The sequence below is a fragment of the Brachypodium distachyon genome, chromosome 4, assembly GCF_000005505.3.
Source record: "Brachypodium distachyon strain Bd21 chromosome 4, Brachypodium_distachyon_v3.0, whole genome shotgun sequence".
Classification (NCBI taxonomy): domain Eukaryota; kingdom Viridiplantae; phylum Streptophyta; class Magnoliopsida; order Poales; family Poaceae; genus Brachypodium; species Brachypodium distachyon.
In genome coordinates, this window is record NC_016134.3 from 26,540,269 (window position 1) to 26,553,451 (window position 13,183).

The 13,183-nt window shown below is 49.1% G+C and overlaps 2 protein-coding genes across 2 annotated transcripts; both read left to right on the forward strand.

Annotated features, from left to right (window-relative positions):
- Positions 1–7,667: 7,667 nt before the first annotated feature.
- Positions 7,668–8,546, forward strand: LOC112268668 (zinc finger MYM-type protein 5-like). Its single transcript, XM_024454591.1, has 2 exons — positions 7,668–8,194; positions 8,513–8,546. The coding sequence occupies exons 1-2, from the start codon at positions 7,668–7,670 to the stop codon at positions 8,544–8,546; spliced, it is 561 nt and encodes a 186-aa protein (XP_024310359.1).
- A 2,410-nt stretch (positions 8,547–10,956) lies between these two features.
- Positions 10,957–12,674, forward strand: LOC112268940 (probable ubiquitin-like-specific protease 2A). The gene is made up of 8 exons (XM_024455266.1): positions 10,957–11,117; positions 11,201–11,377; positions 11,464–11,598; positions 11,903–11,987; positions 12,073–12,171; positions 12,269–12,339; positions 12,416–12,487; positions 12,583–12,674. The coding sequence occupies exons 2-7, from the start codon at positions 11,217–11,219 to the stop codon at positions 12,441–12,443; spliced, it is 579 nt and encodes a 192-aa protein (XP_024311034.1). The 5' UTR covers positions 10,957–11,117; positions 11,201–11,216; the 3' UTR covers positions 12,444–12,487; positions 12,583–12,674.
- The last annotated feature ends 509 nt before the right edge of the window (positions 12,675–13,183 follow it).

Below are 13,183 nucleotides of genomic sequence, written 5' to 3' on the forward strand. Positions count from 1 at the left end.
GTACCTTTTAAATTCTGGATGTTACGTTGTAATATTGAGACCTTTGTTCTATGATATTACATCTCGAAACTGTGTGTGCTAGTGAGTCGATCCAGGGACTAGCACTAAAGCACAGAGATCGAACCCGTATACGGGGGCGGTCGCTTCAAGCATCACGAAGACACTGTGGGGGTGCATGCCTCCGCGTATGCCGCTGGAGGGTGCACTGCCACAGCATCCTTGCCACGGCTCTCAACAAGTTGCTCGAAGAGTAAAGAGAAGGAGAAGCTGAGTACTTTGTTTTGGGTCCTTGGTTCTTCCTTTAGCGACACTGGTTTGCCAAGGTAAGCTCAGTCCCCGTGTTGCCGGAGCGTAGGAAGGACGCTGGCGGGGGGAGGACGCCCCCCACATGTGGCTCGCGGGTCCATCCCAGAGGCGTGAGTGCTGGGGTAGTTAACCCATAGGCGGAGTGACTAGCCGCTGCTATTTGGTCCTAGGTCGGCACCGCAGGTCCGTCCCGGGTCCCTAGTCTGGCCAAGCATGTGGTTGGCAAGTCCTCAGATACGCAAGGTTAAAATACCGGAAGGATAGAGCCTCTCCCCGGCAAGCTAGTCTTAGGCGAAAAAGCAAGTAAAGTAGCATTGGATATAATAAAGCTTGACCAAACAAGTTCGTGAATAGCATTTGGAATGACAAGGAAAGGCTAACACAAAAAGTTCTAAGGCGCCTTGCGCCACTTGCAAGAAAATAAAAACAAAAACGAGCAGGTAATTATGCAGGAGGCGCTCCCGGGGCGGCTGCGTCGGCGCCCGGAGCATCCCCGACGCCGGGCGCTTCTTCGACGACCTCCTCGTCAGTGGCTTTAGCTTCATCGACCTTGCCCTGCATCTGCGCCACCATCTCGTCCACCACGCCTTGCACCACTTCCCGGTGGGTCTTGGCCTCTTCCTCGTCCGACCAGGCGTCAAAGACCGACTCGAACTGGAAGTCGGGGTGGGTGGAGTGGACCTGGGCAAGAATTTGCCCGGCGACCTGCTCGGCTGCAAGGCCGACCTGCCGGTCCTCGAAGGCCGTGACATAGTTCTTCAGGCCATTCAGCCGGCCAACGAAGTCTTCGAAGAACGAGGTGAAGCTGCCCATGTTCGCCCCATCGAAGGAGGTCACCGAGATGTCGAACCCCTGCAGCGCCTCCACCGGCGAGTCCGCTAGCTTCTTCAGCCTGGCTACCTCCCCCGTCCAGCGGGCCCACAGCTTGTGCTCGCGACACATAGACTTCAGCCTGCCGATCTCGGACGCCTTCTTGGTCTTCTGCTCGTCCACGCGCCGAAGTTCCTGCCACGAAATGTCAAGCTCGCCCTGAAGGGACGAGCTGGCATCCTGGGCGGCTTTGAGCTGTCCCGCCAGCTCGCGCTCCCGGCAGCGAGCCTGGTCCTCCAGCTCCTTCTCCTGGCACGCCGAGTCTTCGGCTGCTGTTGAAGCCGCCGTCTCCAGCTCTCCGACCTCGCGGCGGAGGTGCTGGATCTCTTGGGAGTAGTTGGATTGTAAGTCTGTCTTCTCCCGGAGACGCCCTTGAACGAGTCCAGAGCTGCCTGGTACTCCTCCTCGCTCTTGGCATGCGTAGCCTTCACCAGCTCCAGCTCTCGTTGGTGCTCTTGCTGGAGCTCCCACAGTTGCCGGAGGACCTCAGCCTCCGGCACCCCTTGCACGGCGGACGTCGCCCTGGCTTGCTGCGCCTGCTGAAGCTCCCCCCACAGTCGTTGCAGCTCGGTGCGCTGCTCCTCCGCCTCCCGTCGCGCTGCGCCCCGTTCCGCCACCATACGGACGTGGTGCTGCTGCGCGTCGTTGAAGAAATCGACGAACATCCGCTGCTGCTGCTGGATGTTATCGATCACTTGGTGCCCTTGCTGGAACACAGTGGGGTCGAAAGTAATCCGACCTCATGAACGCCCCGCGAGCTCCCCTGTTCCTGGGCTGAAGGCGGCTCCGGCGGAGGAGGAGGACCCCGCCGCAACCGTTTGAGATCCCGAGGGCGCGTCGGGATTCGACGACGCGGCCCCGTCTTGGCCGAGCCCCGACGCTCCTTGCCCATCCAGAGGGGCGGTCTGAGGGCTCGGGGGCTTCTCCAAAGCAGCGTTTCCTGCTCCGTGGCACCTGCCACAGGGGGCGCCGTCTGCGTGGCGTCGCCTGCGGCAGCAGTCGAGGCCCCTGCAGGCGCTGGGGCAGATTGTTGAATGGCTCCGACGGGGGCAATCTCCGCCGGTGCATCGTCGTCGACCTCGCCGGTGAGGTCGATCACCCGCACCTCGGTGGGCGCGGGCGCTGCCGGAGCATCCCCGGCTGCCGGCGACGTATTGGTCTGCCCCCTCTTCCTCGAAGACCTGAGAAACGTAAAAGTAAGCTAAGCAAACATGTAAAATTCGCAAAATCTAGAGCGTTCAGAACAACGTCGAACTCACCCCGCCGGTTTGAGTTTGAGCACCCTGTCTGCCAGGATGGTCCTTGCCGATGGACCACTTTGTGCGGGGGGAACTGGCGGAGCCGCCGAGGGAGCCAGAGCGGCTGCTGCAGCCGCATCGCTGCCATCGGAGGCCCCAGCCCCCATGTCGGCGTGAGGCTCCTGAGGCTGTGGGCTAGCCTCCTGCCCGCTCGCCCGCTCTGCCGCAGACCGCCTCACTAGGGGGATGTCGTCTTCCTCGTCGTCGTTCTCCGGCGCGACCCTGCTGGCTTCCGGGGGGGGGGACCCCGCGGGCTGCCGGGGGAGCGTCGTCGTCGTTGTCGGAGTCTCCTCTGACGCCTAGCGAGGAGTCGTCAGAGTCCGAGTCCTCTGCCCTGGCGGAGCCCTGGCCTTGGCCCCACTTCCCCGAATCGGCAGCCGGCACCTTGCCCTTGCGGGGCCTAGGCTGCGGGGGGGAGGGCGGCGCTGAGGGGTCCTCCACGATCCCCCACTCATCGCAGAGTGGGAGATCCCGGGCTCCCAGGTTCGGGATCCCAGCGTGGAGCGGGTGCGCTCCAAGCGGCAGCAGCCGAAAGGCTTCGTCCTCAGCGGTGATGCCGTTCACCCAGAATTGCACCTCCTCCGGCAGGAGCTCTATGCGCTACAGCCGGGTTCGGTTGCCTGGCCAAGTGTACATCCATGCCGGATGTGAGCGCCGCTGCAGGGGAGCCCCGCCCCTCCCGATGAAGTGGCACGCCCCATTTGTGTCCGTGAGCCCAGCCTCACGGAGGGCATTGATCTTGGCACAGATCGGGGCCAGCTCCTCGTCCTTCTGGTTGCGGAGCGTCTAGTCGTCAGAGCCCTTTGGGGGCCCAAGGGGCTCCTCGTGGAACACCTGGAGCTCGTCGGTGCGCACCCAGCACCAGTCGCGGTGCCACTCATGCTCGATCTTCTTCTTCCCCAGCCGGATGAACTCCGACTTGATCATTTCGCGGAACCGAAACACCACGCCCGAGGACAGGGGAGCCTTCGCCTCCGTCCTCGGGTAGTAATAGTGGCGACACAGAGCCACCAATGGCATCACCCCCATGAGTGCTTCACCGAGGTGTTGGAAGACAGCCAATGCGAAGAACGACGTGGGGTGAAGTTGCTCCATGATGAGCCCGTAGGTCTCCTTGATAGCGGAAAGGAAAAAAGAGTGTGGCAGCACGAACCCGGCTAGGATGAATCTCCCGAAGATCCGGAAGTACTGCGGGTCGCGCTCCGCGCTGACAGGAAGAACCCGCGTTGGCCCGTACTCGTTTTGCTTCGTGGTGCGTGCCAAGACCAACTTGTCCACCCCCTCGCCGTCGTACCCGGGGGGGGGGGAGAAGGCGAATTTGGCCTGCATTTCCTCATCCTTCCGAGCTCGGTCCGACAGATCCTCCTTGCTAGCCTTCTCACGCTTCCCCCCTTTTGCTGGTGCTCCCCTTGGGTCGGTTCTGGCCCTTGGAAGACATCGGCGGGAGTGGGGGGAGTGGTTTGGCTGGAGCTAGGGCGCGAAGAGCTTGGGGGGCAATGGCGGAAGCAAGAGGCAATGGGGAGTGCCCGCCGCCAGCCTTGGGTATTTATCGGGGCTGACAGGCTGCAACGAACACCCCTAGGATCGGTAATAAAGTGCCCTAAAGAATCGGGGATTAAGATGGGGGTGCGCGACGTGGCCTTAACGCTCTGGTGATTAAGGGGGATAAGGCACAAAATCGTGCGCCCGACCATTTCGCTCGGAAGAGTGGGACAGTAAATATGGCCCAGAAGGCCGGGTGCCAGGGGACTCCTCCTAGGACCGACGCATCGGATAGGGCGTAGCCCGGCACCCAATCGAGGATAGCACTTACCGAGGGCCTCAAGGCTGCCGGCCCACGCCCGGGAGCTACTGTCGTACCAGTGGCCCACGGGGTCCCACTGATACGGACGCGTGGGTCGCCAGTGGCAAAGCCCCACTAGGTTGACCTCCCGGGAGCGATAGGCCCGGGAAGCCTGCCCCAAGGAGACGGTCCTTGGTGAAAGCAGAGCGAAGGGCCGAAATAGAAGAAGCACCCGGGAACTCTGGTCCCGAGAAGTGGAAGAAACGCCTCCCCGGCAACTGACCGGGTGCGTTAGCCGGGAAGGTGGCACCCCAGCAACCCATGCTCGGGCATGCAGGCGGGCCTCACAAAACAATGAAAGACAGGACGAGACAATGGACGCAGTGCATTTAATGCACCGACAAGAGTCACATCGGCAGGGCTAGGCTTGCTCAGCAAGGCTAGGGCGTCTACTCTACAAATCATTTTTTCTACCGTGTACAGTGGACCAGGCGCTGCATGGCGCCCAATGTGGATCAACGGCAGTGTAATTCTTGTGGCGGTTACACGCGTATAGGAGACGTGTCGCGCTGCATGCATCGGCACCTGTGATATCCCCTTGTCTATAAAAGGAGGACCAATGCCACCGATCAAAGGGTTCCGTTCGGTTCTATTCTAGTCTTAGCCAGTAGTAGCAAGGAGTATCACTCCGGTAGGCAGAAAACTGTCTTAGGAATGCAAGTAGCTCCCCGGGAACCCCCAGGGCACCCTGTAAGCCATACACATATTCGTGAATACAACTCCAAGCAGGACGTAGGGTGTTACACCTCCGGGTGACCCGAACCTGGGTAAATTCATGTGTCTACACTTCGTGTCTCTCGTCACGCGGGCGATCGCCGGAGCAGTTGCCTCGCCCTCCACCGAACCAAAAAGGGGGAGCTCGGCATCCCCGGTGTCGGAGACTCATGCTCCGACAAAGGGCGGCGGCGGCTGGGCTAGGCTGCTCGGTCCGGTTCGCGGCGTGGGCAGGCGCATGCACGCATGCGGGCGAGCACGTGGAGACAGGGCCGGTTCGGCCAAGTTGGCCGGCCGGTCCGTTTCCCTTTTTTTTGTTCTTTTTCTTTTCTCCTTTTCTTTTTCTGTTTTTCCTTTATAACTTTTGATTTTGAACTGCAAATCAACTCAAATAAATTCCAGAAAAATAATAGAATCAAATCCTTATATGATTCAACTCTTGGGACTAAATTCCCCTCAAAATAAAATACTTGAAAATACTTTTGTCTATATAATTGCCTCTAATGCAATGTTATTTAAATACAAAATAGTTTTTCAACTCCAAATTAAATATCAAACATTATGGGGTAGCTTATCTTATTGCAATAAACCCCTTTCTATTGTCAAAACCCCATGGGTTGGAAAATTCCAAATAGATGCAAAGTAGAATTAAAAGGTAAAAGACTTAATAAAAATGTTTTAAATTTTTCTTTGGTTTAAAGGTGTTCAATGTGCATAAATGGCATGATGCTCATGATTGCAAATGCATGATGCAAGGTTTGGAAAAAAATTTGGGATGTCACATTATCCCACTCTCAACGATGGAATAAATGTTGGAATATCATTTGCACACAAGGATGTCACGCTATCCTCTTCTCGAATATTTCATAACTTGTCCTCGAAAAGAAAATGAACATGACAAAATAAAAATAGAGAGAACATAGGTGAATCCTTAAATATGTTTCCAACCTTATAATCAGGAAAGTCATATTATTCCCTCTCTTTAACATTTAAATAAATGTTGGAAAGCATTTTCTAATCGATTCAAATATTCCAACGATGCTCTCAAACGGTTATGGCATCCAAATTGGAATCTTAGCATGTTAGAAAATCCTTCAAAAGGAACAAAGGATTTATTAAGATGCAAAGAATAATACGGAGAAAAATCATATGGGTCCAAATAGAATACTATGGACTTACATAAATCTCCGAACCATGCTGTATAATTTGGATAGTCATATTAATATTCAAACATGGTGTGGAAAAATTTAAATTAGTCCTAAAAATTCAAAACCCTTCAGAAATTCACAACCAAAATATCTCCAAAGAAAATATTTTATTTAAAATAATTATTTTATTTAACATTCCAAAATGGGAAAATTTTGGGATGTTACACCTTCGCGAGCCGTCGGTGCCTTGCGACGACATGGCGCGGCGGTAGCGGGGCGAGGAAGAGAGGAGGGGCGCGAGGGAGAGCAAAGCGCGGCAGCCTGGCGAAGAGGTGGAGAGGAGGGGCGTGGGGAGAGGAAGGCGGCGGCACGGCGGTCGGACAGGGCTCCACCTAGAGTTTGGGGAAGAAGCGTTGCTGGTTCGAAAAGAGACACGAGCTTCGAATACGAATTTTCGCTAAGTGTCGGCGCATGCTATATAGTGTAAATCACTAGTGGCGGGCATACATAAACAACTACCACTGGTATGTAAACCACTCGTGGCGGGCCTACACAAAAACCCGCCACCGGTGTCTCCAGTGGCAGGCCTGTACAAAACCCGCCACTGGTAAGTGGAACAGGAGATAGGGTTAACCACACTCCTGTTCCACACACCAATGGCAGGCCTTTATGGTATACCCGCCACTAGTGACTATTTTGGTCTCTAGTATTATATTATTATTATATTCTGTGTCTCTGTGAAAATTATAGCACCTGTACTTTTAAGTGTATAATAATTATTTCTTGTCTCACTAAAAGTTTTAATGGTAAATGCATTGTTGAAAATGAAATATGTATGCTTTTGTAGTGTTTATTGTGGTTAAAAATTGAAGCTTCTCATACAACAATATGCCAACATATGAAGTTTGGTGTCAAAATTCCAAATGAAGCCTATAAGAATCAGGCGCGAGACCATGGGAGTGTAGCCTGTTCGATTGAACAGGGCCCCAAATTTTGGGGGGGGGGGGGCTGAAATTTCTATACAGGCCTATTAGGTATAGAGCCCATTAGGTATTAGGAGGCTCGTTTACTCGTTTAGGCCGATCGCCCGGCCTGCCGATTGCTTGCTCGCTCCCCTGACTCCCCTGACGCTGTGTCTTCCCTCGTTCGCGTCCCGCGTGCCTCGAGAATCCAGCGCCAAAAATAAATTTGGCGGCTTCTTAATTTGCAGCGCCAAAAAGAAATTTGCACGGGACGCCTGGCTGCCCTGCACGCGATCGCCGGCGCCCGGCGGCCTGATCTCGTCTCGCCACTCGCCGCTTGCCAGGATGGGCAACAGTTCAAGTCTTTGTCTTCGACCAGGACTCCAGGAGCTCCAGACAGAGGTGTGTGCCGCAAGAATCCCTAATTCCTAAACCCAATAGTCAATAGATTGTTGATGCAATCCGTATATCTTTAATTTTTTTTATTTTGTATCTAGTGTTTCAAGATCTGAGAGAGTAATCAGCCATGGCATTTAGAAAGTATGAATCTGGTGCCCAAAAGCATAAGAAAAAAGAAAGAGAACAAGGTTTGATTCAATCTCATAAGTGGCCTATGGATAGGTTTATTGTAAAAGAAACACAAGTGTCCTCAACCTCGGTTAATCAGTCCGTTGATCCTTCTATCCTTACAATTGATAATAATGGCCCTGCTTGCACTGATCCTAGAGATGGCCAGACAGAAATAATAGAAGATAATGATGAGGCAGAGGAAGTTCATATTGATGATAACTTGAATACTTCACATGCTGCGGATGTTAATGATTCTTTTCAGCCTGATATATTTGATCCAAGATATTGGGATTCTCTTGATCCTAAGCAGATTGACATTTTAGTACAGAAGGGCCCAAAAAGAGACTTATCAATTAAGAAAGGTCCTAAGGATAATTATTCTAGAAGGTCTTCTGCACCATTCTATACAAGATTTCTATCAAATGGTGAGCAATGTGATAGGGATTGGCTTGTCTATTCTAAGGAACTCAATAGAGTCTTTTGGTACGAACTCTTACGGTCTTGAGCCTTGGTGTAGTACGTATACCCGTTCATTGCGTACGACTGGTAGATCAGGACATTGCGGTCAGGTAGCCGTGACAGCCTCTGGACGATGTTCTCATCTTCATTGGCAGGTTTACGGAAGCCCACCACTGGTGCTCTCCCACCAGTTTCCCCCTTTAGTCCCACCTTGCTAGCTTACGTGCGTTCTGTACAGCATAAAATGGATTCGGCCACCCCACTTACCGGTGGTTACTTCTTAGTGCTTGGTGAGTTCTCGTTCCGCTTGAGTACTAAACTAATGATTGTGCGGTTTTTAAGGGGATTAGGGAAGGTCACTGAGATTGAGAAGTAGCATCATGTATCGGGAGATCCAGCCGTGGCGGTTCTTTTGATCGACCGCCACTGGTGGTTTTTAGGGTTTCCATGAGATGCTCCAGTGGCGGTGATTAGGTGAAGGACCACCAGTGGAGGTGGCTTTTTTCGGGACAAGAATGACCGCCAGTGATGGTGGGGCACCAGTGGCGGTGATTGGCGGTGATAATCACCGCCACTGGTGCTGCTCGTGGATGCCCTGAGAGGTCTTTAGTGCCGGTCGATTTTTTGGTCCGTTTTAACCGCCACTATAGAGGGGTCACGGAAGGGGTGTTTTGTAGTAGTGTAATTATACAAACTTGGTTCAACTAGCTAGTGCGCTCATCCGGCTGGTCTGTTTTCCGACTACAGATTTTGATCCCGGTAAAATGCAAATTTGTCTAGAATCTCATTAAATTAATGCTTTGTATGCATCTGATCTAGTTTGACCAAGGTACCACATGCAATGGATCGCCCTCTCTATTGCCTCAAAAATGGAAAAATATATATTAAAACATAGGCTTTGCCATGTGTCCGCTAGGGGAAACTCGGAAAGGAGGACATGCCTGCAGCCACGGCAGACCGGGCCACATGTCCACCAATGTTTCCGTGTGCACATCTTTGTCGAGTGTGGCTTCTTAAAAATTTGTCTGTGTGTGTGAGCAATTTTAAAATTTTGCTTAGTCGTTCTCTTCGCCGATAGAGAGCCTCTGGCCCAGTTTTGCCGTGGGCCGTGTACTCTCTGCCAAGTGCGTTTTCTCCCGGCACAGCAAAATTTGTCTTTGCTGATGCAGGGAGGCCCACGGCCGCCCCGCGGAGTCATGCAGAACAGGGGCCATCGCATGGAACCCCAAATTGAAACGCTTCTACACATGAAACAAACGGAAGCAAATTACTCCGTGCTCAAAAACGGAAGCAAATTGCTCCGTGTGCTCCATAGAAGGAAGAGAACACAAGAAGGAAGACGCCAGGCTGCAGATGCATCCTCCCTTCCGCTCCCACTTCCCAAATCTGCATGCGCTCCCCATCAGCCTCCAGCCGCTATATATTTGCCTCTCTGCCGCCGAGCCGAGAGCAACGAAACCCTTGAGAAAACACAATTCCGCCCCCATTCCAGTCTTCTAGCCGCCGCCATGGCTCGCCAAGGACACGAGCAAGAGTTCGTCGACCTCGTCACAGACTCCGGTGAGCCTCGAACATCCATCTTTCTCCTTTACCTCCCTGATTGTTTTTCATATGTTTTGGTAACTCCTTCCCGATCCAAAGCCGAATGCGTCCGTGCGCCGCCTCCATAGCTTGATGCCAAATTTTGCATCTCCGCGTTGATATACTGGTTGGTTCATCTGGATCTCCAGATTATGTCTGTGAGTCTTGCTTGCGGACGTGGACCTAGCTAGACATATACGAGATGAAAAAAAAAATCCATCCCTTAATTGTATTGTTCTTATAGGTTAGAGTGCAAAAATTTGGGTAGTTCATTCCTTGTACTGTTTTGTGTAGATACATAGTTATTGCTTCAAAGAAACTGCTGGCCGGAACTACGGGAGTGATTGTGCTATGTGCACATGCTGCTTTGTTTGGGTTTGGTTCTTTGCATCCCGTAGGAACTAGGAAAATACAATTGGTCATAATTAGTTGATGGAATTAGAACTCTTCATGTACTGATATGCACATGCAATTAGTTTAAAATTATGAATAGTTTTATTAAAAAATGAGTAGCCTTACAGTTCAGATTCCTCCAAGAAGTTCTTGACTATGAGATATATACAACAATGTGGTTACGGATTTTCTCAAGAATACCTATATGTTTTTTGATGAATTTTTTTCTGAACTTAATGCTTGGTGATGATCGACGGTATATATCGTGCGTAGCTTTATTGCATGACCCCATGATGGATGAATATTTCAGCCACTTAGCTAAACAGTGATCAACCATATATGTGCCAGTGAATTAGATATTTGGGTTGCCACATGTAGATCACAATAAGATGTTATTAAGCTGTAAGTATATATTGATCCCAAAACATATGAAATGTAGCCTTTACTAATTAAAATACTATGTTAAGATCATATAACCTCTTTTGTTACTGTGATCTACCTAATGAGTTTATACTTATGCTATTTCCTCTCACCCCGAAATGGGATATTTTAGAGATGATGGATTCTTAAACTCAGGAGCAAAAGCATTTTACCAAGGAGTAAACTAAAATCAATTTATGTTGTTTAGTGATTACCCATGGTAATTGGCCCACAATTTGCAAAGCATATGATGATGCAGAGTAAATTTTAGCAGAATAACTTGCAGCCATATGGCATATTTGCATTTACAAGGTCGTGTGGTGTGTATTTTATTGCTCTTATGGTATTAATTTGTATCGTCAACGTTTTATTATGTAGAGTGCGAAAGCAACGACTCTACGACAAATAAAAGGAAGGACGTGAAGACATCAGGATGTTCAAAAAATGCAGTACCCTTTGCTTCCCTTCCCCGAAAAAAGCGCATTGGGTCTAGCAGGAGCCACAACACAAACAAAGACAAATTGAGCACTGAAATTTTTGAACTATGCCTGGAGTATGTCAACCTTTTGTATTAACTTCTTATTGCTCTCTGCTTCTAAATAATATATAGTGTTCTTACTAGAATGCTTTGTGTAGGGATATTTGGACTTGCATGGATGATCCAAATAAAAAAGGCGATTTTGAGCGCTTGGATTCACTTTGGTTTCACTTGTACTCCGACATGAACTATAATAATAAAGCAAGTATTCTACAAAGAATAAAAGAAAAGGATATATTTTCAAGACGATATGTATTTGTGCCTATTCTTCTTTGGTAGATTTCTCAGAACTCTTTGATTCTCAAATATGAAGTATTATTTGATTGGCAAAATGATATAAATTGCACTTTATTCACTATAGGGGACACTGGAGCCTCCTAGTGTTGTGCAACTTTGGTGAGACAAACTACCTGGGTACTGAAAAAGGACCACGAATGCTTCTACTGGATTCACTTAAAACAACAAACCCAATAAGGCTGCGATTGAGCATCAACAGGTATGATGTTCTCAATCATTCCTATAGGCAATTCAATGTGTTTATAATTGGTTACGCCATAACATATTGTTTCTTTTATATATTGGTATATATAGGACATAAAAGGTTTATTACAGTATAAAAATGTAAGTAAATTACCACAACATGAGGTCCAATATACTTCTAGAGGTTTGGATGAACGTCAAACCCCCTTATCATTATATGGCAAAAAAGTCCTTAGTTTATGTTTCCATATAAGTGCATTTACATGTACATGTATGTACTTTGTAAAGAACATGACTACAAACTTGTTTATGTATTCCAGATTCATTGAAGGTATTTTTAAGAACCAAGAGAGAGAAGATCAATTGCAGCAGTTCAAAAACAAAGTCAAGCTTGAGATTCCTGAGGTATGGTTATATGGATGTCTATTTTTATCTTTATGTTGTTGCTTTATTAGATATTTAAGTTTAATAATTTCATCATCTTTTTTAGGTGCCACAGCAAACTGGGGAGGACTGCGGAATATATTGTCTTTACTTCGTTTACTGTTTTCTTGTACTCGAAGAACTGGGAGAAAATTTGAGCAAGCTGGTGTGTGTCACCCATTTTAAACATACACTAATTTTTCGTTTCTGCCTTGCAAGAGCGCTTTACTAAATTGTTTTTTATCCATTTGAATTATTGTAAGGATGCCATGTTCAATCCTGAGGAGCTGGAGAACATAGAGAACATCCGCGGGGATATTCACTCGTTCCTAACGTATGTTGACCTTGTTGTCTTTTATCTCATACATATGAGAAAATATCATCTTATTGCCCTGTTTATTGGTTTGTAGCAAAAGGAATGCCAAGAAAGCAGGGTAGAGTGCAAGGCAAGATCACACCAAGTTTACTGGATATATTATTGGGTAAGGGAAGATTGGTGCTTAATCATTTCAGATCTTCTCTCGTGCTCTCACCTCTAGATTGCCCTAATTACTTTTTATCTCTCTTATTTACCCAGGTATTTGGTAACAAAAGCTTTCATCTTCCCTGGTGGCTAGTTCTGAGGAGTGCATACGATTATGGAGAATCTGTTTATGCATTCAGTAAAGGGGAAGATTGCTATGTGTCTACAAAAGTGAGGGTTGCAGTCAGCCAGCCTAGTTCATCATACAGAATCCAGAGATGTTTCTATTCGTTCAAAAACTAAATATACTAGTATAATGTTAAGCATATTTGAATGATTTATGATTGTAGTCATGCATTATCTGAATAACTTCCTTTAGAGCTTGCATTATTGAAGCACGACGAAGATTGGTCCAAACTTATCCCTCGATCAGTCTACCCACCACTCAAGCTCTCTCATACATGATCATAGTCGTTGTCACCTTCCTGACCCAAGCAACAAATAAGACACACCTAGCAGACGAGCCTCCTAGGTCCGAGTGTTCCACTGGTGGCTAGTCATGTTTTCTTTTCGGAAAAGCTCCGCGTACGACGAAAGGTGTACGATTTGCGTACGAAGTGCATCAAGGCCACACAACACACGCCGTCAACTGTGCACATGAACTGTGTCGCGCACAGATCGAACATTTTTTACCGATCGTACTATACGTGTAGCA